Below are 24630 nucleotides of genomic sequence, written 5' to 3'. Positions count from 1 at the left end.
GAAAAATCGAGGTTAAATGCGGATGCGGCCGGCGGAGCCCAGGCAGACCAGAGGGAATCATCCAGAACTTCTCCACCTGTGCCCGAGGGAGGGTAGGAGGCCCAGGGACAGGCGCAGGATCGGCCACTCCCTGGCAGCAGAGCCGCCTACAGACCATGTGCCTACTGAGCGCGAACTCTGTGCTTGGCACATTACTGAATGGTCACCATTTGAGAGATGTGGAAACTAAGTCAAAGACTTCATTCAATCCGGCCGGGATCCCACAGCTAGTGAAGAGCCAGACTCTCGCGCCTGACTCACCGTACCCAAGTCTCCTCCCCGGGCCTCAGTGTTCACAGCTGTAAAACGGGGGAGGAGAGTCCGATTCCCAGGAAGTCCCCGGCTCAGGGCTCGGCCGTGAGCGTGCAAGCATGAGTGAGAGTGCTGAGTCGTGCGGGTGTACGCAGCGCATTCGCTGGCCGCGGTCATGCTGGTGTGACACAGCACTTCATTTCCTGCTCACGGATCTGCGTGGACTTGGCTCCAAGCTTCAGATCGAGTGCACACGTCTCTCGTTATCCGGGACCCACAGCTTCCTGGGGCACGTTCTCGGGGCATAGCGCCAGGGACCGGGAGCCAGACCGAACCACGCAAGGCTTCCATAGGCACACATCCGCTAACGTCTTATTGGCCAAACAAGTCACACGGCCAACCCCAGCCTCACTAAGGCAAGAAAGCACACTTTGTCCACAGCACGAGGCTCAGAAAGCAAATATTGGGGCAGCCCAGGTGGCTCAGCAGTTTAGCCCAGGGCCTGATCCTGGAGACCCGGGATCAAGTCCCATGTCAGGCTCCCTGCATGGAGCCTGCTTCTCCCTCTGCCTGTGTCTCTGCCTCTCTCTCTCTTTCTCTTTCTCTCTCATGAATAAGTAAATAAAAATCTTTTTAAAAAAAAGAAAGCAAATATTGGCTGAGTGATAATCCCAACTGTGATGCAGAGGATCTGACCATTTGCGTGGGTGGCTTTGGGCAATTGTTTTCTGTACGTTGCTTAAAACAACACCAGACATACTCCAAGGGTGATGTCCCAGACTCGGTCCTGTCTAGGCTTGGACAAGCCCCGCTAGAGGCAAGCACCAGTTCTGCTCTGGCTTATGGGGCTGTGGACTCAGGAACCCTCAGCCTCAGACAGAAGGCTCATCTGAGGGAGTGGAGAAGGCAGGTCCCCACTGAGGGAGTGGAGAAGGCAGGTGGAGGGGGGAGTCCTCCTGCAGAAGGAGCCACCCAGCTGCTCCTCGAGGAAAAGTCAAAATTCGGGGAGATGGGGAGGGCCAGGCATTTCTGCTGGATGGGGCAGGCAGTGCCAGGGAGGGCCCCAAGGCAGGGGGATCCCGGAGAGCGGAGATCCCCTCAAGGACCTCCTCCTGCACTCTGCAGCCCACCTGTGCAGGGCATCATCACAGGGCCCCCTCCTCATACCAGCCGGCCGGTCTGCCTCAGTGTCTCGCTTGGAGCAGAACAAAGGAGGCTGGCTGGGCCAGGAGGAGAAGTGGGTACCAAGCCTGCGTGTCGGCACAGCAAAGGCAAGAGGGCCGTTAGAAACGAGGAGCTGGGGGATCCCTGGGTGGCTCAGCGGTTTAGCGCCGCCTTCAGCCCAGGGCGTGATCCTGGAGTCCCGAGATCGAGTCCCACGTTGGGCTCCCTACATGGAGCCTGCTTCTCCCTTTGCCTGTGTCTCTGCCTCTCTCTCTCTCTCTCTCTCTATGTCTATCATGAATAAATAAATAAAATCTTAAAAAAAAAAAAAAGAAAGAAAGAAAAAAACGAGGAGCTGAGACATCTCCCTGCCCGAGGCCAGGGAGAACTAGAATCAGGGGCTAATGAGCCACACTGAGGCTCAGGGATTCCTTCTTCGCCTTTTTAACTGCTTCTCTGAGCACCTCTGCCTCTTTCTCCTCCCTGTGGCAGAGCCAGCGTCTCTGCTCCCATTAAAACAACAACAACAACCCACTGTCCAGGGAACATACAAAGTGAGCCTGGAGCCTCCTCCTGTGGCAGAAAGTGAGGAAGTGTTCAAAACGGGATGGGGAGCCTCAAAGGGATGGATGTAAGAGCCCGTCCGAAGGGGCTCCCACAGGCCAAATTTGGGACAAGGTGAGCATCAGAGTGATGTCCTTACCTGACTTCACCTACGGCAACCCAGCCCGTACAGCTTCTGAGCAAAGCCCCCAAAAATCCCATCAAAGAATAATAATAACAAAAATAATAATGAAGCCATGAGTTCATATCAATAAGTTTTAAGTTTTTTAAGTACAGGAAGAAAAGCTCCTCTCTACCGAAGAATATAGAATAAATGATGAAAACAGAAAATCACCATTTTATCTAATTTAGGTAAGAATCAGTAAAAGACGTTGAAAGAATTATGTGAAAGATTCTTAGGAAGGGATAAACGGTGAAGTCTGGGAGATTCCCATTAACCACATTATTAAATTTAACCTCCCCAACCAGAGGACAGCGGACAGCAGGTGCCTCCTGAGGGGACCAGCTAGGGAGGAGCACCCACGCACAGAGCACCTCTCCCCCCGCTCCCCATAACCCGAGCCACATCGTGAAGACACACCGGGCACACCCCAGCTGAGGTCCATTCTGCCAAACGGCCGGCCTTGACTCTTCAACCGTCAATGTCATAAGGGACACGGGACGGCTGAGGATGCGACATACGTTAAAGGCAGCGCAGAGCGTCGTCGGGACCATCTCTCACGACAAAGCAAAAGCAGCTCTAGAGGACACTTTGCAGACTAAATATCAGAGGATAGGCACTAAATAGTAGGCCGAGCATCGTACCGATGTTAGATTCGCACAGCACGATCATTCTATCAAGGTTACGCAGGGCAATGTCCCCGTTCCTAAGAGGTGTATGTGGGGTGAAGTGTCACGAGGTCTGAAAGTCACCTGCAAATGGTTTGGCAACCACAAAATGTGTGCTCTATACAAATAGAAACCAAGCAAATGTGGATAAAAATGTCAACAACTGATAAACTCCGGTGAAGAGCATATGCCTGTTCAGTGAAGTCTTGCAACCTTTCTGTAGGTTTGGGAGCCTTAAAAATACAAACCAGCAAACCGACAAAAATGGTGACCAGGGGACTGGCCATAACCCGTGGCCCTCCGGAGTTGACGGCTCTCCTACCGAAGAGCCAGGGTGCTGACGGAACGGGTCAGCGCTCGACCCCACATTCCCCAGGGAGATGTTACGTGGCCAGCTCCGGTGGGGTCAGGCTCCTGTGACAGGCTGTCACCCAGGTGACTGTGTAGACGGAGAAGAAGCAGAGTTCCTCCGGATGGGGACACGTGTTAGGGGCCGGAGAGATATCCCAGAGGGTGTGCACCGCAGAACCCCCATCCCGGCAACTCCCCACCCTCCTGAGGATACAGGGGAGCCCCAAAGCTCGGCCAGCCAGTCGGATGGGCCAACATCCTAGGGGGTGTCCCGGCTGGCACAGGGGGGCTGGGACTCCCCACCTCCCCGCAGAGCCTATCCTTGACTCCTCCTTGGGCAACTGGCTCCTCACAATTTCAGGAGCAAGGCCGGTGGCCACAAACCCCCAAAACACTCTGCTCATTTGCACTCAGTCAGGAACTACCATATATTAGACGCCTACTGTGTACCTCTCAGTACATTTATGAGGTGGGTATGACTCCCCTCATTTTAAAATGAAGAAATTGAGGCCTAGGCAAGTGAAGGGCTTGCTCATCTCACGCTGGGAAGACAGCAGAGGTTTGCAAGGCCCCTGAGCCCCACACCCACATTAGCCACATCAGAGGCTGCATGCAAAGCAGCATGGGAGAGGCTTAGAAATCCTCTTCCCACAACCCTGCCTCAGCTGGCTCACTCCCAGACCAGGCGGCTTCTGTCCTTGGCCTGGAGATTGTTTGTCCCACACCACAGAAGGACAGCTCTGTCTTACAGGGGTCCCTCAGGCAGGGAGCACTGCCAGGAGAGTGGGGGCAGGCTGGGCCCCGCGCTGGAGCCACTCTCTCCTCTAGCTGTTCCTGGGGACCCCGGAGGAAGGGAGGGCGATCCGATGGGAGGGAGAAGAGGGAGCCATAGCCCCTCGGCGGGGCCAGCAACTTCCAACGTGGACCACCACAGAATGGGAAAGGCCTTCCTGCTTCAGCAGATAAGTGGGACACCACAATGAAAGCGAAACACCTGCCACGCAGCAGGCACTCCACTTCTAGATGCTTCTACCATTGTCAGTGTGCTGTTGATAAGCCTTTGATGTTTGTAAGAAAGCTCTTTACTTCCTTATTTTACCTCCTACGAGCGGTGACTGTCTGCCGATGAGCAATCTGACCAGGGCCGAGGCCAGCGTGATTCCTACAGCTCGTGTGAAAGCAAGAACAGCCTGCGCCCAAATCGTGTTATCTGAGAACTAGCAGAGTTTACCGAAACCATGGGGGAGGTGGGGGACACTCAGTCAACCGGGTAGATCCCTTTTCAGATCCTTTTTCAGATAGAAACTGAAATGACGCCTTGACATACCTGAGACTCCATCTCAAATCCAGGGAAAGCAGAAGTGCTCCCCCTGGGTGCTCCCGGGGGCCGCCTCCCCGCCCCCTTCTCTCTCAGGGCGTCCTGCTCCCTGCCTGATGCCCGGCACACTCGTGCCCTCTTCCCTCTCCATCCTCAGCCGCTCAAGGACAGGACCCAGGACTCAAAACTGCAGGTCCAGGGCCAAGTCCAGCGGAGTCCTTGTGTTCAGAGCAGCACGGCATTTTGGAAGAGGCAGGCGGACAGGGCATGGAGGTCGGCGGGTGCTCTTTGCCCTGAGATTGTCACTGACACAGCCGGGGTGGCTGTCTCTGCCAGACTTCCTGCAGCCTTGGTCCTCAGAGCCAGCCCCTGGCCCTGCAATCAGATACTCTCTTCCCCATGCCTGGGGCCCGGGGCCTCTCCAGCTCCCCCATCTCCTTCCCGGGCCCCTCGAGCACTGGGAGCCCAGTCTGAGTGACAGAGTCCTCAGAGCACTAAGGGATAAGAGGTGGGAAACCAGCTAGGAGCTGCTTCAGTCCAAAGCACCCCAGACCCTGGTGGCTTTGCCCTGCAGTCATTGTGTCGTGCTCTGAGGACTCTGTCACTCAGACTTTGCCCTGCAGTCATTGTGTCGTGCTCTGAGGACTCAGTCATGTGAAGTCACTGGCTGTGACAGCGGACCAACAATGAGGCTGGCTATAGCAGATGCCCTGGCAGTTGGGCTTCTCATGTGACCTAGTTCCTACCAAGGAGGAGCACCCCCAGGAGGCTCAGAAGGCAGAAGGCGCCACCCTTCAGAAGGCAGGACCCTTCCAGAAGGACAGAGAGACAGGAACGCGGGTCCTTCTGGGACAGCTGGGCCTTGATGGCTTGCGGCAGGCTCCGGCTTCAAGAGCAGCGGGCAGCTGTGGTGGCAGCTTTCTGCGGTGGTGGACACGGCACAGCAGCTCCCCTCCCAGGGCGATTCTTCAGGAGCCTTCTGCTCCTCAGAGACTCTTCCTACTACCTGCTTCCTCGTCCTTAAGCTGCTCAACACCGGGTGATCATAACTAAGCTAACTAAAGAGGAGGATTGTGTGGTCTGTCCCTGGACCTTCACCGTCACACTCTTCTTGGCAGAGAACTTCCAGAGCCCCTCAAAGTTCCAGAACATTCTGTCGTCTCCTGGGACCCTGGCTAGGAGGCTCGCCCAGACTCATTTTGAATTTTCCATAGTGAGCAACCTCACAAGCATGCAATTCTGTGACCCAAAGGAAAGTTATATTGAGCTTTTTGTTCCAAAGTCTGTGGTGGTAGTGAGGGTGGTCTGCTGTTGACGCCACCTGGTTTTTGTAAGACGATGCAACAGGGTCCTCAGTGCAGCTAACAGTGAAGAAGACCATCCTGCACTTGCCATTTTGATGATTAGCTGCGTTTGTTTTTTTTTTTAAGAAAAATCCCCCGAAAAAAAAAAAAAAAAAAAAAAAGAAAAATCCCCCGAGTCAATACAGCTATTATTGCATCTTTAAACTATCACAAATAAGTCTAAAAAAAAAAATCATCCGGCATCCTGCTGCTTCTGTAGCTGGACAGCTTAGATCTTACCTACCCGTCAGCCTGCTGAACCGTTCCTTTTTCAGAAACATAGATAGCACCCGCGGATTTTCTGATAGCCGTGTTTTTAGCAGTTGCAGCTTGCTGAATCAAAGCAGTTGAATTTGATACAAGTTCAAGGTCATTTCCTTCAAGAATTAACTCCTCTTTCTGGGCTTGAGATTCAGAACAAGCAACACCTGGCCTCATCCGAGCCCTGCAGATGTATTTTTTCACCCGAGAAATTTCGGATTTCGAGAAGAGAACCCTTCTCCTAGATAACAACGTTAATGGGGAAGTGAGCATACACTTCCTCGGTCACCTCATCTTGTACCGGAAGCCCAGAGTAACACCCTCGATCACCTTCTGCACACGACTACAGTTGACTACAGTTGGTGCAGACAGTAGCCAGTTCTCTTCTGGTTCCCACCAGTTGTCAACTCGGAGCCTCTTCTTCTCCTTTCAAGGAGACTGAGTTCTATGCTGATGTGATTGAAGTCCCTTGGCAGGGTTCCTGTGGGGCCCTTCACGCTAGCAGCGCGTCCCTGCAGAGCAGGGTCGACATTTCCTTGACCGTCCAAAGCCTGATTGCTGAGAATGGTCTTTGTTCTCGCAGCAGATGTGGCAAAGAACAGATCAGCCACATTTTAAATCGATGTCAGGGAATGGCATTTTAACCTGACTGCGGTCCATTATGCGCGTAGCAGAAGTTTGGCCAAGAGAATCAGTATTTATGAAGGTGTCCCACAGGGAGTGCAGTCAACCTCTGTAGGTCCTGGAGCCAGTGCTTCTCAAGTTGGTGTGCCTCCAAATCCGGGGGTTCTGTTAGAAGGAAGCATGCGTATGTGTGACATATATCATATATATCATGTATTTGGATATATACAGAGAATTAAGAATATTAGAATTAGAATATTATGAATATTAGAAGAATATTAGAATTAGAATATTATGGACTAAATTATGTCCCCCACCCCTAAATTCACATGTGGAAGCACTAATCCTCAGTGTGACTGTATTTGGAGACAGGACTTTTGAAGAGGTAATTGGGGTCATAAGGGTGGAGGCCTAGCCCGATAGAACTGGTGCCCTTATAAGAAGAAAGACACCAGGGCCAGGGATGTGCACACACAAAGAAAAGGCCAAGAGAGGACAGAGGAAGAAGACAGCCGGGGAGAGGGGTCTCACCAGGAACCAACGTTGCCAGCACCTTCCATCTCCAGCTTCCAGAACTATGGGAAAATAAATTTGTGTTGTTTATGCCACCCAGCGTGTGGTATTTTGTTAAAGCAGCCCAAGCAGACTAATACCACACACACACACACACACACACACACACACGCACACACGCACACACACACCCCAGCTCTGTGTCCTAAGGGGGCAGGTGCAACCGACACCTCAAAAGTACTAGGCACATGTCCTCCCAGGTCTTTGTTTCTGAACACCATGCTCTATTTATTAAAAGGATGTAAGGCTCCGTGGGCAAATGGCTGGTTCCCAGGGACGCCTGAGCCCTTGGTAACAGTCTGGGCAGGGCTCGGTCAGGGCATCGCAAGGACACCTGGCTGGCAATGCCAACGCGTGAGAGCCAACCTTGCCTCCGGGGGAGCTGGAGCCACGGAGCCACCCCTGTGGCCCTGCTTCCAGCAGCCTCGGGGGGAGTGTCCTGGGGGAACAGAGTTGGGCTCCAGCTGGTGCTGGTTATGGGTGGGAGGAGGCTGCCCCACCTTCTGCAGCACAGACTCCTCCCCTTAAAAATGAGGGTAACAGCACTTCCTGCCTGTCTTCTCTTTGGTTTTTAAACTTTTATTGTAGAACGGTAATCTCCCATATGCCCATAACCAAGGCCCAAAACCATCAACTCACATCTAATCTCGTCTACATCCCCACCCTTCCTTCCACCCAAGCACCCATTATTTGAAGCAAATTCCAGACATATTATTATTTCATCTGGAAGTATTTCAGGATCTCTAGAAGATAAGGATGAAACACACACACACTATTTTCCTCTTAAAAGTCTCCTTCTGAACATCCTGTTTCCCTTTAGTTTTGGAAGGACTCAATACTTCTGGGGTTTGGTTTTTGTTTGTTTGTTTGTTTTGTTTTGTTTTGTTTTGTTTTGTTTTGTTTTTCCAGGGGAAGGGTTTTGATGGCCAGGTGAGGGCTGGAGGCGCACGGAGGAGCGTGGGGCCGGCAGAAGGAAAGCCTGGGAGCCTGGCCGAGGTTCACAGTACAAGACCAGCCACCGTGGATTCTAGCACTGAGTTTTGGTGATTTTTTTTTTTTTTCCTGCTTCAGAACCTGGACTGCCCCTGCGATCCCGAGAGCTTGGAGAATACACTCCATCCCTTCATTTTGTGCTCGCGTCCGTCTTACCTTCTTTGTATCACAGAACCCACCTCCTTAAGAAAAGCGTTCCCTCTGCAGTGCTCCAGCGCCAGACTTGTGGGGGCTTCGGGGCTAAGCCCGGCCCGGGAGGCGCACCCCCCCCCCACCGAGCGGCAGGAGACGGCAGGGAATGAGACCACCCGGGGGTCTGGCCCCCACGGACGGGCAAAGCCCGTGTCCCCAGGTAAAGCGAGGAGGACGCACGTCTGCCAAGTTGGGTCGCTAAGGTCGTTGCAAGCTTCCATCTCTGCAACGCTCAGTGAGAAGAACAAAGAAAGAAAAGCGCTTGGGAAGTGAAAAATCCCCACAGAGCGGTGCACACCCCCGCGAAGGGGTTCAGCCCGGACCCACGCAACCGCCGGGAGGGCGGAACTGTCTGGGGTCTCCCGGCAGCTCCGCACCCCGCGAGCACCGCCCGGCGGAGCCGCAGCCCCGGGGCAGGGGGCGGGGCCCGGGAGGGGCGGGGCCCGGGAGGGGCGGGGCCCGGGAGGGGCGGGGCCCGGGAGGGGCGGGGCCCGGGAGGGGCGGGGCCCGGGAGGGGCGGACCCAGCCCTCGGAGGACCGCGGCGTGGAGGGGGGCGGGGCGCGGACCCGCGCGGGGCGGAGGGCGGGGAGCGGGGCTGCGGGCGGCGGAGCGCACCCGGGACCCCGCGGACTCGGGAGGAGCCGGGGAGGGATCGGGGCGCCGGCGGGGCGGGGCGGGGCGGGGCGGGGGCGGAGATCCCGGCGGGGCGCGGTCCCCTACGGGGCGGGCCGCGGCTCGGGCCGTGGGCGGGGGCGCCCGGGGAAGGCGGAAGGCCTCGGCGCCCCCGGCGGCCCGGCGCAGAGCCGCTTCCTTCCCGCCGCCGCGGCGCCCCCGCCGAGTCCCGGAGCCCCCAGCCCCGCGGGCGCCATGCGGGAGCCGCTGCTGCTGTTCTGCAACTGGAGCACCCTGGGCGTGTGCGCGGCGCTCAAGCTGCCGCAGATCTCCGCGGTGCTGGCGGCGCGCAGCTCGCGGGGCATCAGCCTCCCGAGCCTACTTCTGGAGCTGGCGGGGTAAGGCCGGGCGGCTGCCCTCCCCCTGCGCTCTGCGGCCGCGGGACGCACTGTCCGGGGCGCTCACCTCCCCTGGCGAGTCGCTGCTCCCCGCGCCGACGGCGCACGCCCATTCTACAGGTGCGGAGACCGACGCCCGGCGGTACCGCCACCCCGCCCGGCACCCACAGCCCAACCCGGCGGCCCCGGGCGGGGCCGTTTGCACCCGGGGGCGCCGTGACCCATATGGTCCCGGAGCGCCCCGCCGCCACCCCTTCTCTCGGGTCTCGGCTTCCTCGCGCGCAAAATGAGGGGTTGGGCTAGAAATTCTAAGGTCCTCTGGCTTTTAAAAGTTACCCGTGGGGGGAGGGGGACCCCGAGGACGGAGGGCTCTCTGGAGGGGGGAGGCGGGAGGGGGGAGGAGGAGGAGGGAGGGGGGAGGGAGGAGGGAGGGAGAGGAAGGAGGGGGGAGGAGGGGGGTAGGAGGAGGAGGGAGGGGGGAGGAGGGGGAGGAGGGAGGGAGGAGGGAGGGGGGAGGAGGACTTGCGTGGGCCGCGGCCAGCCAGAGAGGAGCCAGGGCGGCTCGTCCGTGAGAAATCCGGGGTGGGCGCCCTGACCAGGTTTGGAGATGCGAACGCGAAGAGCGGAGCTGCAGAACCCGGTTGGGAAGCCTGGAAGGGGCGGGCGAGCGGGCAGCGGGGACCCGGGAGCCCGGCGCGCCCCTGCGCCCCTGCGCCCCCGCGCCCCCGCGCCCCCGCGCCCCCGGCGAGCCGCCGCCGCTCTCACCCCGCGACTGCGCGCCCTGGACAGGGCCGCCGGCCGCGTGACCCCGGGGCTCCGGGGCTGGAAAGAAGCCGGGGCCGGGGAGGGAGAAAGAGACCTCGGGGCTGGGAGAGGCGGGGTCCTAACCCGGGCGCGCCGGTCTGGAGCTGGGCCGCTGGCGGGAGTGGGACCCCCGGCGGACTTGGGGCGACCCCCGACACGGGGCCCCGGGCTGGACAGCGGGATCGGCGAGGCCTCCACCGCGCGGGCTCGGGGCGCTGAGGGGGTCCAGGGGGCGCCGACGGCCCGGACGGGGCCTGAGGCTCGGGAGGCGGGGCCGGCGGGGTGCGGGGTGCGGGGGGAGCCCAAGAGCGCCCGATGCCCGCCGGAGGGCCGGGAGCCTGCCCGCGTTCCTGCGCCTGCCCCTGCCCGTCGGCAGAAGCCGCCCTTGGGGCAGGAGGGGCCGGCGAGGGGGGGTCGGGGCGCAGGGGGCGGCGCGGGGGGCTTCGTGGAGGCGGGGGCCGGGCGCCCAGGCTGGTCCAGGCCCGGCCTCCGCCGCCATCCCCCCGCCCCCAGCTGGAAGTGATCTCGGCTCCCTGGGCTGGGTCCCTGGGTTTCCTGTCCACCTCCGGCCACACTGTATCTTAGTGGTTCCATGTCCAGAGCTGGGTCTGTGTGCAGACGCTGAGCACTGCCTTACTCAATCCTCAGGACACCCCGGGAGGAAGACTGTGTTCATCCGTAGACAGTAGGAACCTGGGGCCTAGAAGGTGAAGCATCACATCCAAGTTCCCCCGCAGCAGCAGGGCCCTCGGGGTCACCTGGCCCTGCCTCTCTCCCTTGCCATGCCTGCCCTCCCACCTTCTCCACGCTCACTGGGTTTGGCTGCTTTCTAGGCTCATCTCCCATATTGTGGGTGGGGGAAAGGGTTGGCACACCCTGCCCTCCTCTCCCTTTCCTTCCCCAGCCTCCTCTGGTGAGAGCCAGCTAGGAGCGGGTGCTGGGGGCAGTGCCTCCCAGTGACTGTCCCCAGTGAGCCCTGCCTGCCTGCCTACTCGGGGCAGGGCGGCCTCCAGAAGCCCCCCAGAAAGAATCCTGAGGGGTCCCCGTGGAGGAAGGGGGGAGGGGGAAGAAGGACCCTTCATCTCCTGGGAAGTAGAAGCCATAACAACCCCTCAGAGGACATGCACCCTCCTTGGATCCTGATCTCAGCAAATTAATTCTAAAAACCAATTTTTTTAAGAATTGGGCCCATAGGGACATAAGCCATACCTTAATGATACCGGAAAATGACCTTTAATGTGGGTTGGTGTGAAGCAGCAAGAAAATGCCTTTGTTTTAGAAGTGCCTCCTGAAGCGTGCACCTTGCACCCTTCAGCAAAGAGAAGGAAGGGAAGTGACGTAGGTGAACGTAGCAAAGTATTATTTGTTGAAGCTGGTGCTGGGTACCTGGGCTCATTATGCTGGTTTTTTTTTTCCAGTTTATGTCTGTGTTTCAAAGTTTTTACAATTTAGGGGCGCCGAGGTGGCTCAGTTGGTTGAGCGTCCTACTCTTGATTTCGGCACAGGTCATGATCTCAGGGTCGTGGGATCGAGCCCCAGGTTGAGCTCCATACTGGACGTGGAACCTGCCTAAGATTCTCTCCTTCCTTGTGCCCCACCTCCAGCTCTTGCTCTCTCCTTTTCATAAAAAAGAAAAAAAAGAACTCAGAGTTTCTTCAATTTGCAAAAACACCCACCCGATTCCTTCCTTGTTTCATGCACCCGTGGAGGGGACAGGGGACCCCAGACCAGGCCATGGGGCAAGTACATCCGCCTTCAGAGCCCCTCAGGTCTCTGAAGAGAATAAATAATCGCCTGTTTGGAGCAGTTTCCTAATTCAGGTGACTGGGGAGCCCGTGGTCTGCCCTGGAGGGGGTGGTGGGGAGGGAGTCACCTGCCCTCTTCAGGGAGAAGAGGTGGCCGCAGGAGGGAGAGGGCTCTCCAGGCAGGGGGCTCCGGGAGAAGCCTGTGGGCCGGACTAGGTGACACTTTTAAGGCACCCACGTGAGCTAGGGATGCGGTTACCCCTGCTCCCCAGGTGGGAAGCCGGGGCAGGGAGAGGTTAGATCCCCAGCGCAGGGATTGGGAGCCCAGTGGCCGTGCCCCGGAGTGTCAGTTCTTACCCCGCACTGGACGGGAGGCTCCACATTTAGCAAGGGGCCGACTGCGGCCGCTCTGAGGAGGAGGCCAGGCAGGTGGGGCAGGTGGGGCAGGTGAGGGGCAGGTGGCGGGGGCAGGAAGCACTGGCTGGGGTCCCACAGCATCTGGTGCGGGAGGGAGCCCAGATAGGACCCCAGGCCGACTGTGGGAAGCGCTTCGTGCCAGGAGGCTGCTGTTTCACCGTTGCTGGCACAGGTGTCTGGGTGTCCCGGGGAGGTTCCCGGTAGGGAGGCAGTGGGGCGCGGGCTGGCAGAGGCTGTGCTGGGCACCTCCCAGCCTAGTGGCACCTGCAGAGGCTTCCTCCACTTCCTCTTGAGACGGGGCTCTTCCCCCACTCAGAGCACCCGTGCCTCACTCAGCTCCTCCGCCACCCCTCCTCCGGGCATCCTCCTGCCCTGGAACCTTCCACGGCTGGGCTTTCAGACAGGGCAGCCCGGGTGGGGGACCTGCTTCCCCCCCAGGCCCAGCAGGCTGCCTTCTAGGCTGTTGGGTGCCCCGGCCTCTGGGTAAGATTCCCTTAGAAAAGCCTTCACTCCAAATCCCGGTTCTGCTTCCGACTCCTGAGTTGCTGCCTCTGTGGGTACGTGTGTGGTTTTTGTTCAGACCTCTAGGTTATGTGCGGAGGAGAGAACCTCAAGTCACTCCATGGAGCGGACCAGGAATTTTAACAGATTTGTGGGGCTGGGGGTCAGACATCACTGGGCGTGACTGTAATGAGCATTCAAGCATTCAACTGTTTTTCCCCCCTCTGTTGTGCCTTTTATTCCCATGACATATTCATTCCATAACCGGAAGCCTGTATCTAAATTATTTTTTAAATTTTTTTCTTTATTTTTTTAATATCTTTTTTATTTAAATTCAATTTACCAACATATAGTTGGCATATATATAAAACATAAAACATATAAAAACATATAGTTTTTAATTAAAAGCAACATTAAAAATAAAAGGACACTTACAACCCTCAGGCCACAGAAGTGATAGACGGTTGACCTTGAACGTTTGGGTCCCACTGGGAGAGCATTGCAGCCTGGCAGCTGGGCCTCCCTGGGAATGCCCCAGGCTGGGTGGACCGGGGGTGGGGGGGGGGGAGCACCCCACTGGAATCAGGAAATTTAGCCTCTGGTCTTTGTCTTTTCCCTGAGTTGTCCTATGACTTTGGCTTCTGGGGCCTCAGTTTCCCGAGGTGGTCTGTAAGATGTGGAGGGCAGTGTGGATGATCCCGGGCAGTGGTCTCGGTTCCGACGTCCCAGGGTCTCACGCCTCTCCTGAAGGTCACTGGCTGCATTTGGGAGGTGTGCCCTCCATGACGTGGGTGCTGGCGGCCCAGACTGCAGAGCCTGCTCGTATCCCTGCTGGTCATTCATTCAGCAGGGTCTGCTCCAAGGCTTGCTGTGTTCCGCTCTGCAGAGGTGGGTGGGCTGCAGCTGCCCCCCCTTCCCTGGCCCCCTGAGCTGCCCTGCAGAGGTGAACAGAGGGGTGCTGTTCTGGAGGCCTGGCAGGACCGGAAGCCATGCAGCGGGGCAGGGGCCAGGAGGAGCACCTGCTTGGCCCCTGAAGCCCAGAGGTGACCAGCCGCAAAGCCAGAGAGCTGGACGGCAGCAGGGCTTTGGGGTCCCTGGGAAGAGGACAACTAGGGAGGCCCAGGCCTAGGGAGACCCACACCCCCCGGGAGACGCCAGCCTCCCACCTCACCGCCAGCTCAGCCAAGAAGTGTCTGCTAGGTTGGAAACAGGATGGGGGGCACAGGCTCCCCAGCCCTCTTCCTGGCTGAGGAAATGATGAGGGAGGGCAGCTCTGGTTTACCTGGGGAGACAACCCGGGTGATGGCACAGGTGACTCCAAGAGGACCTGGGGGAGTTAGGTTCTTGGGGACCTGACTGGTGGGGTCCTGGGGTCCTTTCCCCCACGTCCCCAGGCTCTCAGAGCTAGAATTTTCTTCAGGAACTGATGGCTGCTCTTCCCTGACTGGGCCGCACTCTGGAAGGCCGCAGGGATCACCCAGGTGGTTGGTTGGCTTCAGAACTCCTCAGCTCCGGGCTGCACCCCACCCCACCCGGCCCCTCATGAGCGCCCGCCCCCGGATGTCTGTCTTGGCCTTTGTGGCTTCTGATGTGCGGCCTTCTGAGGGGCTGCCCGGGCCCCCTAGCTTTGGAGACAGGCCAGCGGGGGGGCCGGAAGCCCCGTCTCTTCCAGCCTGGTCTGCAGCCTGCCCTCTGCAAGGGGGACTTGACACTGCGTAGTATGCCCGGCTCCCGCCAGGACTGGGCCTGTGAAATCACCAGTCCACCCTTCGTGTTTGAAATCTCCCCTCTTGGCATCTGCAGGCTCTGCCCGCTGCTTCCAGGATTTTGCAAGCCATCCTGTGCTCTGGAGTGCTCCTGGGTGCTCCGGGCCCTGTCCCCCCCATGCCGGCTGCCGGGTCAGTGGGGCTCAGGCTTGCCCTCTCTCTCCCCAGCTTCCTGGTGTTTCTCCGGTACCTGTGTTACTATGAGTACCCGCTGCTCACCTACCTGGAGTACCCCATTCTCATCGCACAAGGTAACGGAGCCCCTGGACGCCCGTGTCCCCTGTCCCCCCTGGGCCGGGCTGGCAGCAGCCCTCGCACCCTGTCCTGCCTCACCCCAGCCTTTCTCTTTCAGACGTCCTCCTTCTGCTCTGTGTCTTCCACTTCAACGGGAACGTGAAAGGGGCAGCGCCCTACCTCGCCCTGTATCCTTCAGCATCCAGGGATCAGATGGGACCGGGGTGGTACTTGCTCGCAATGTGTGCTGCTTATCAGATAGATGTTCTTTGGGTTAACCTAAAAAAGATCCCAAATGCAGGACTCCATGGGAGGGAAGATACCTCTGCAACCTAGAGGTGCTCTAGGGCAGTCCCTCCCTGTGGCCTCCCTTCCAAGACCAGGGTGCCAGCGGGGCTCCAGCCAGCCAAGTGGCTTGTAGACCTAGCACCTCCCTGCTGGCGTGCTGAGCGGTGGAGGCACCCTGCTAGGGTGACCTCGTCCAGATTTATCCTTTAGGGGAAGGGAGACATTTCTTCTTCCCTAAAAACATCCCCAGAGTACTTGAAGTCCCAGTAATGGGACTGTCACTAGCACGGTGCCCCTAAGGCACCCGGTAGGCTGCTTGCTACTGCCTGTCTGTGTGCGAGCGTGGGTTCTCGAAGGCTTTGTTCAAAGTGAAAACTATGCCCAAGACGTCAGAAGGGTCCTGGTGGGGATCCGGCCGTGACACAGACGTGTGCCCACTCACGCAGCATCTTCTGTGAACAAGGGCCTGGCTTTCGTTTCAGCCCTCTCTAAAAATTCGGTTATCTTGTTGAATTCACATTCCTGAAAAAGCCACGAAAGCCTTTTGAGTGGCAGCCACTTAATCCTGCCGCATCTGTGAAATGGCCTGAGCTGATTATCATACATCTTCAGGGTGGAGGAGGGAGGAGGGTACAGTGAATTTTTAACAGTGAAATTTTTCTTAGCCAAAGTGTGTCCCAAATACTCCACGGGACATACTTGTACTGAAAGATATTTTTATTAATCTGAAATTCAAATTTAACTGGGTGTCCTGTTTTCTGTTTGTTTGTTTTCTTTTGTTGTTGTTGGTTTTTTTTTGGTAAATCAGGCAACCCCATAAAAAGGTCATCTTGAGGCACTCGGGAGTTGGCTACACCTGTTGCTCCTGGTCAAGTTTTGTGAAATGTTATGTAAAGCATCTGTTTGGAACGAACAGTATAAAATTGGGTCAAATTAGTTTAAGAAATTGAATTAGAGAGTGCTTTAAAAACAAGATTTCATCTGCCTACGTTCCAGCTGCTGTTCTGGTGTAGACCAGGTTGCTAGGAACGAGTTCTACCGACTTTTCACACAGGGCGCTGTGGCTCCCTTCATTCAAATAATGTCATGAATTATAATCACAGCAACCTGTTGGGTCCCTGTGGTGTGCCACCGGGCATTGCCGAGGTAGATGGGACAAGGAATGTTAAGGCCATTTTGCAGATAAGCAAACCAAGGCCAAAAGAAGGCAGGTGACTTGCCAAGGCCACAGCTGAGGCTCCTGGCCATTATCTTGTGTGTGCGCTTGGCTAGCTGGACTCTCTGTGCTCATAGCCTCATTGAGCTTGACAAAAATCCCCTGTCATCTCTCCCGTCTCCCATGTCCTAGCATTGCTGACACCAACCGGATTTACGCTGGAGTTAGCAGGAAAGGGGGAAATCAGTGAAGAGAGTTTCACGTGGCACCAGTTTTGCAGGACGTGCCTCCCCTATAATGTTGAGCTTCTCATGTAAATGCTTGACTTTTGCCATGACATTGGCCATGTCTACGTGGTCGGGGATGAGGTGGGTGGAACCCCAGCAACAGTCCACAGACAGGGCTCTTGGCGGTTCTCTTCCATAATCTGCTTGTTCTTTTGAGCCATTTTTGTCTCTTCCAAATCAGACAGGCTCTAGTAGCCCCATTCCCAGGTCGGCTTGTGTGGTGGGTAAGCTCCGTGGTCCTGGTGGGAAGGCTCGGGCTGGGGTGGGGGGGGGGGGTCGGGGCTGCCTGCGGAGCCTCTTGTCTCCCTTAGCGCCGGGTAGATGTGTGGCCTCGTGGTTCGTCCTTTCCCTGCAGAAGTGGATCATAGACCTGGCCATGGTGAGTGAGTCACACCTGAGGAGAGAGTGGGCAGGGGTCTGTCCCTCCAGGCGCCGCCCCGCACTCTTTAACCTGCTGGTGTTGCAGCTGTACGAAAGCATCACGGAATGAGAGCACAGACCCATCCAAATGTATAAAGACCTTATTCTCACTTAGCTGTCCGGCAACACTGTTGACTTCCTTTTTTGGGGAGGCATAGAGAGCCAGGCTGGGGGGGTTGCCAACAGTAGTAGGATGAAGAAGTGGACATGAGTTAAAGAGCCTCTTATCAGGCTGACAATTGCGTATTGGCCACTTACTCCTTATTTTTCTAACCTTTCCCCCACCCCCCCGCTATTTTTTGCCCTCCTTGGAAAAGGGTTAGCTCAGTACTCTTTTCCTTCCTTGGTTAAGGGCAAAAAAAAAATCCCATTGTTTGAGAATAGAATTCAGAGGGTGGGTCAGGAAGCATCTGAGGCCAGGGCTTCTTTCCAGAGTGACTGGAGTGTACTTCTCCACCCAAGGGGAAAAGGAGAAGTCTTGGTGGTTCCCAGTCACTGCCTGTCACGCCCCTGTTTATGAGCTTCACCCCCACCCCGACCCCCACCCCCAGCGTCTTGTCTGTGACCCTTGCCAGAAAGCGAGCTTGGCTCCATGTTCTCTCTCGTGACCTATGGAGAGCAAACAGGGAGGGCTGCCCTATTAACAAGGAAGAATTTTGCATGAATATGTCCCAAATACAGCGCAGGACATACTCATGCTAAAAATTATTCGTTGTTGGTTTGAAATTCAGATTTACCTGGGTGTCCTGTATTTTTATTTGCTAAATCTGTCCAGGCCTTGGTTATGCTCCCAAAGAGAACTACCTCATGATTCTGGAGATGGCATCTTCTCCTGGAAGACGGGTCGGTGGGGTACCCAGCAGGCCCTGTGAGGGTATCTGTGCAGCGCTGGCCATGTCCCTGACACCAGTGAACAGGGCCCCACTAGGCTTTCCTGCCACCTGACCCTCTGCCCGCCGATCCCCCCCTCCGCCCCAGCCCCCACTGGCCTGTGCCCACGCTGGCTCCTGGGTGCAGTCTCCCCACCTGGCCTCCGTCCTCGGAGCTGTCTGTGCCCAGCCCTCAGGGTACCCTGTCCTTGGATGCGAGCGCTCGCTCCCTGCCCTTCCCTTCTTCACTGTCCTCCTGGGTCCAGGTGGCCCCCTCGGTCCCCCGCCTTTACCGTGGCCACGCTGCTTTGCACTGGAGGACGTGGTCACTGATGGGCCGCTGTGGCCCATCACTTGCCCTCCGAGCAGGGAAGTGGCGGGCTGTGAACAAGTGTGTCGCGGCAACTGGGGCTTTGTGCTTGGTCACCGCTTGCCCGACTGTGGCTTCGGAGGCACGCTCAGTCTCCGGGGCTTTGGCTTTTTTCAGCGAGGGCCTCCTGACTTACTTGCTCGTTTTTTGCTACTCTTTTCTGGCTTACCAGGTTTCTGTGGAGAGATCTGCAGCTGGCTTTATGGTCTTCCCTTGTAAGTTAGGGCCTTCTTTTGTCTTGCTGGTTTTAGGATTTTTTTCTTGCTGTTTTTAGGATTTTCTTCTTTATCACTAGGATTTGCAAATTTTACTACAGTATGTCTTGGTGTTGACCTGTTTTGTTGATTTTGATGGCATTCTCTGTGCTTCCTGGACTTGGATATCTGTTTCTTTCCCCAGATCAGGGAAGTTTTCAGCTATCATTATTTCCTCAAATAAACCTTGTACCCCCTTTTCTTATTCTGCTTTTTCTCCTGCAAACAGAATCTGAGTACTTTCATCAGCACGGCCAGCAAGTTCGCTCAGCTCCAGTGCCTGTGGAGGACCCAGGACTCGGGAGCCGTGAGCGCCCTGACCTGGAGCCTCGCGTCATACACCTGTGCGGGTAAGAGCAAGATGCCAGCCGACGGGCGCATTTGTGGGCGTCGGGCGGTCCCTGGGGAGACCGTTACCTTCCCGTCCACCTGTCGTAGGTAGCCCCGCAAGCTTGAATCCTCTGCAGGAAGCTATTCAGGTAGAACCTGCAAGCATATGCATGTTCACAATTCTCACCTCACGCAGATTATTTTCTATCCTCTGCAAGATCCGTAGTCCGGGTGCTAAAGAAAAAAAAGTAAAAAGGACACCTTTCTCCAAAGATCTGGCCTAGTATCAGCAGTCCTCTCTTATTTGAAAAACATCAGGAGGTGGGGATCCCTGGGTGGCTCAGCGGTTTGGCGTCTGCCTTTGACCCAGGGCGCAATCCTGGAGTCCCGGGATCGAGTCCCGCGTTGGGCTCCTGGCATGGAGCCTGCTTCTCCCTCCTCCTGTGTCTCTGCCTCTCTCTCTGTCTCTCATAAATAAATAAATAAACAAACAAACAAACAAATAAATAAATAAATCTTTAAAAAAAAAGAAAAACATCAGAAGGTTATGTTGAATCCACTAACTTGTTTTAAAAATGTGAATCTTAAAAAAAAATAAAAAAATAAAAATGTGAATGTTTATGATGTAACAGATTCCAGAAATGACTGTCATGCACTGACTTTTGAGAAAGAATATAATTTGTGTGTGTGTGTGTGTGTGTGTGTGTGTATGTGTGTGTGTGAGGGGGTTCTGGAGCCATATTTCTTGAGGTCAAGTTCAGAATTCCATGATTTGTGTGGATTCTTGCAGGAACTACCCAAAATACATATATGCTATTTTTGGTAGAATAAATTTTTTTTTTGGTAGAATAATTTTTTAAAATTCAGAGCTATCACATTAATTAGGTTGACTACTTTTAGATATTTGCATTCTACTTTATATTTCTTCTGTGTCCTAAAGGACCAATTTCTGTCTCAGGGGTTAATGGAAGGGGGTCTTTGTGTCCCAAGTTATTTAAAATGAAGGCTTCTTGGGTTTTATTTTTAGTTTTAAAGTGTTGAAGTGTTAGGAAATGTTGAAGTAGAGATATGGTTTCTGGAATTGCTAATTAGATATATTACTTATTAGCTCTCTAATTTTATCTTCAGGTATTATCTTGAAATGCTGCATATTAGATTTTCTTGTAGGAAATCTTCAGAGCCCACATACATTTCCGTTGGTTTTGCTCGGCGCTCTGTGCTTAACAAGTACTTACACACATTGAGTAGATGACAAACTGGGGGTTAGAGCCTGATGGAAAGAAATGAACTGGTTTTAAACCTAATTTCCTAAATGCGGGACGTGTGAGGTGGAGGGTTAGGCAAGGCAAGCCTTGGGGTGCAGGCTGCGTTCTGGAACTCCCAGCTCACGTCTCCCTCGTATGTCCACCTTCACCGTGACTACAGCTTCCTGGTGTTCCCAAGGTCAAGTGCTGTCCCCGAAAAATGAATTGAATGGAACAGTTGTAGTTAGACCCTGAGGAAGATCATGCCATGCCCTTTGCTGGGCCTGGGTTTCCTTTACCTAGAACACCCCTATAAAAGAAGGGGGTGGCGTTTAGTCGTTTAAAAACATTGGTTTTCGCTTATGGGAGCCTTTCTTTAAATGAAACGTTACCAGAAGCCCCATAGGTAAATGGGATTTTCAAAATCTGCTTTTTTGGGGTGGAGGACTTGGCCCACAGGATGGGAGTGGGGCTCAGTTTCTCCCTGGTTTCCCTGCGCAGCCCCCAATTACGTTCGAGACACTGCTCCTGCTCTTAGGAGCAGCTTCAGAACCACTGGGCTAGGACGTATGGCCAGAGTTGAGCAGTTTTATAAAATCTAGTACTGACTCAGTGTTCTCTCCCCCAGAGCCGTTTTAAACCAGTCAGCGTGTATTATTCCTGTATTTAAAAATGGAGAGACGTTAGCTAAATACCAAAATGCCTTGAGCAGCAAGTTGATGCTGCTGTTTTCTTTTACAGCAAGAATAATCACCACCTTAATGACCACCAGTGATCTAACAGGTAAGCACAGTACGTTCCTTCCCACTTTCTGGAATTCTGTCCCCCGTGTGCCTCCTTCATGTGTAAATGGCCTCACGGTCCCACACATCAGCTTGCTCCGCTGTACAGGGAGGCCCGCGAGCTCGATCCCGGGGCGTCCGCCCCCACGCGCAGAACTAAGCACCTGCTTCTTGCAGCGCCCGGGATAGAGGGTGCCGCCGCCGCAGCGGGTGCAGGGGGCAGGGACGCCACCACACAGCTAGCTACGGAAGGCTGCCGGGAAATGTGTTTTGGAAGAGCAGGACAGGACAAGCACCTCGGGGTGGGGCAGGGGGGATCTGACCTAGCCAGAGGGACCTGGGGCAGCGGGTTTGAAGAGTGAGATGGGCTGGTTGGTGAGAGACGGGGAGAGGGAGCAGCCCCCGTGAAGGTCCCGAGTGGGGTACACCTGGCTCAGCCACAGAGCGAACGGGAGCTCTGGGAGGAGTGTGAGGATGGGGTCCGCTGAGCGGACAGTCATCTGACCCCCACGTCCTTGTTGATTTTTTTTTAAAGGGGGAGGAGGAAAATACTTGGATGGATGCAAAAACGGATTTAGTTATTCCTTAGGCTGTTGTCTACTCCCAGGTTGGGTATCACTTGGAAAATGATCAAAACAAATGGTGTCACCTATTCTGTGAAGACTAGATGTAGGTCCCTGGCACGTAGACCCTTTAAATAAGCCGTATTTGAGAAATATTGCCTACAGAGCAGTGAGGTGCATAGGCTTGTCCCTTTGCAAGGCCGCGTCTTGGGCTTAGGTACCTTCCGTCAGCTCTGAGAGAAGCATCGGAAGTATTCTGGCCACAGCACAAACTTGGGTCAGGTGGGGAAAGGGGAAGACAGGTCTGTCTCCTCCAGGGGACCTGAAGGACTCTCCCTATGGGAGGAAGAGTCCAGCTGCAATTAACCAACAAAACAAACCTACATGTTAGAAGTTTGAAAGACTTAGAATGTTCTAGTTATACTTCGCTGTTCCTGAAAGCGATCTGGGGATAATCTTTGGAGGACGGTTTAGCTGGAATCTTACAAATGTTTTACGACCACAAGGATACGTTAAAGCTCATAAATCTTACTCCTCAGGAGAGTGTTCGTCGAGTCACTTACGGTAAAGTGTTTTCCGCCCAGAAACACTTAGAACCAGAGTTGTTCAAGAGAGTTCCGAGTTGGGCAGGCTGGGGTGTGGCTAACCGGGTTTCCACGGAGAGCAGGGAAGGAAGCAATTCTGTTTTAGGACATGAAAACAGTACGTGTTCATACAGACGTTTCCTTTTTGATTGATTTCAGTTCTTCTGCGATTTGTGATCATGCTTGCTTTGAATCTGTGGGTAACCGCCACGGTACTTCGCTACAGGACGACGGTGGGAAAGGCTGAGTGATGGATGCGCGGCTCCTCCGCACAAAGTGGACTCCTAATGACTGAACCAAAGGGGAAAATAAGCTCACTGCTAAGTCAAGGTCTTCTATAAATTTAGTCAATTGTTTCAGAGACTTTGAAGCCAAAGGTATTTCAGACACAAGCCACGTGGACACCTGTTTAGAAATGCTCCCCTCCCCTCCCCTCCCTCTGCCTCAGGAGGTGGCGGCTGGGCTCAGACCCCTGCTGGCTGGGCCCTCGGGATTAACTGTCTCTGGTTTTGGGCTTTTACAATCCTTTCCATGGCACAAGTGATCATGAATGGAGTGAGATTTTTCTCGAAGTCGGAAGTGGAATTGTAGTAAATTATTAATGTTTGCTCCCTGGGACTGTTTAATTGTAATAGAGCTTAACAGGCTGGCCCCCCCGCATCAGAACACAAGATAGTACCTCCTTGGGCTCTAGTAAGGTAGGAGGCAAGCAAACGCTGGCCAGAGGTCATACACCAAAGTTAGTCCTTTTAACGTCATACAGTGCCTTTAAGCAGCGGGCCACGAGCTGCAGTCTCGACTTAAGAGGCAGTCCCGATGAACTTTCTGATTCAAGCAGAGTGCTGCCATTTTTAAAAGGGTCACACCTTTAAAAAAAAACAAAACAGAAACACACCTGTCCATTGACAACATAAGCAGGAAAGGGTATTGCTGGGTTCTGCCAAGTTCTTAAGGATTTCACGCTCATTATATCATATTCTAAACACGATGTTAAGATTATTGGACACAGCTTTTTACTACAAAATTTTATAAAGCCTAAAATTTAAACTCTTTTCCTTTGATTGAATGGCATTATTGTTATATGGAATATATAAACGATGTTTATTAGAAAATGTTTTAGTTTCCTATGTAAAATAAACTCTCATATTCTGAACTCTGCTGAGTCTTAAAACTGTCAGTTTTGGGATCCCTGGGTGGCTCAGCGGTTTAGTGCCTGCCTTCAGCCCAGGGCGTGATCCCGGGGTCCCGGGATCAAGTACCACCACATCAGGCTCCCTGCATAGAGCCTGCTTCTTCCTCTGCCTATGTCTCTGCCTCTCTCTCCTCTGTGTCTTTCATGAATAAATAAATAAAATCTTAAAAAAAAAAAAAAACCTCAGTTTTAATGGGATTAGTTTTTTGTTACGTAAAATGCTTTTTTAAGGATATAAACTGTGGTCAAACATTTTAGAACTATTGCTTGGGACCAGCAGGAAGAGAAACATGGTATATACCAATAATCATTCATTCTGTAGTTTCTACAGTCATAGTTGTCTTTTTATTTTTTCAAGGATTTATTTATTTTGAGAGGGAGTTTGCAAGCAGGTGAAGGGGTACAGGGACAGGGGAAGGGAGAGAAATCTCCAGCAGTTTCCCTGCTGAGTATGAAATCCAACTTGGGGCTTGACCTCATGATCCTGAGATCATGACCAGAGCCAAAATCAAGAGTCAGAGGCTCAAATGACTCTTGGCTCAACCAACCGAGCCACCCTCCAACTCCTGTTCCCAAGATGGAGTCAAATGCTCTACTAACTGAGCCAACCAGGCCCCCTGATAGTTGTCATTTAAAGAAAATCCAAGTGAATCTTTTTTCATATGCAATCGTAATCTAACCATTAGTATAAATAAAAATAATGTGATTTTTGAGTCCAACAAATATTTAAGTATATTTTAATTAGAACTTTATCATTGCTTAAAGAACATACTATCTTAGGTGAAGAGTTGCCCATTTTTCCTTTTTGGGACGAAAGGAAACATTTGAACTATTCCAAATATCCTACACATATTATCATATTTAATCCTACAACAATCTTGTAACGGAAGTCTCAGTTTTACAAAAGATGAAAACACTGAAGCTCAGAGTGAAAAACCTGTCTCAGATATGATAGCCAAAAAAATATCCTAAATAAGAACTCACTGATTACCAGAGAAATGCTTTCTTGAAAACCACCTCTCAGCACTCTGTGCCTTTTCCTTATCCCGGACACTCAAATGAGGTTGTTGGATTTGCATGTCCCTTAAAATACCTAAGTCAAGTCAGCAACGGACGCCTTGTTGAAATTCTATTTTGTATTTCTCCATGGACTAAATGACAGGGTAGCGCATCCAAAAGTCTGTAACCTTGGTTGACTTGTTCTGCTACACCATCATGTAGGGAAGGCAAAATTTTGAGGGATAAATTTTAGGAGGTTGTAGTGTTCCAGGACTATTCCACAGGAAGAGTATGAAAATGCTTATGTCTTAA

General features: G+C 54.0%; 1 protein-coding gene and 1 pseudogene across 1 annotated transcript; one reads left to right on the top strand and one right to left on the bottom strand.

Annotated features, from left to right (window-relative positions):
• Nucleotides 1–5979: 5979 nt before the first annotated feature.
• On the bottom strand, nt 5980–6734 carry LOC112927766 (large ribosomal subunit protein uL6-like; annotated as a pseudogene).
• Nucleotides 6735–9238: 2504 nt separating this feature from the next.
• SLC66A3 (solute carrier family 66 member 3) lies at nt 9239–23500 on the top strand. Its single transcript, XM_026009099.2, has 7 exons — nt 9239–9513; nt 14915–14997; nt 15099–15168; nt 17033–17090; nt 18854–18974; nt 20940–20981; nt 22287–23500. Exons 1-7 carry the CDS (start codon nt 9371–9373, stop codon nt 22376–22378), a joined length of 609 nt encoding a protein of 202 aa, XP_025864884.1. The 5' UTR covers nt 9239–9370; the 3' UTR covers nt 22379–23500.
• The last annotated feature ends 1130 nt before the right edge of the window (nt 23501–24630 follow it).

The sequence above is a fragment of the Vulpes vulpes genome, chromosome 8, assembly GCF_048418805.1.
Source record: "Vulpes vulpes isolate BD-2025 chromosome 8, VulVul3, whole genome shotgun sequence".
Classification (NCBI taxonomy): domain Eukaryota; kingdom Metazoa; phylum Chordata; class Mammalia; order Carnivora; family Canidae; genus Vulpes; species Vulpes vulpes.
Note: the sequence above shows the minus strand (reverse complement) of the source record. Positions and strands in the feature narration are given on the sequence as shown.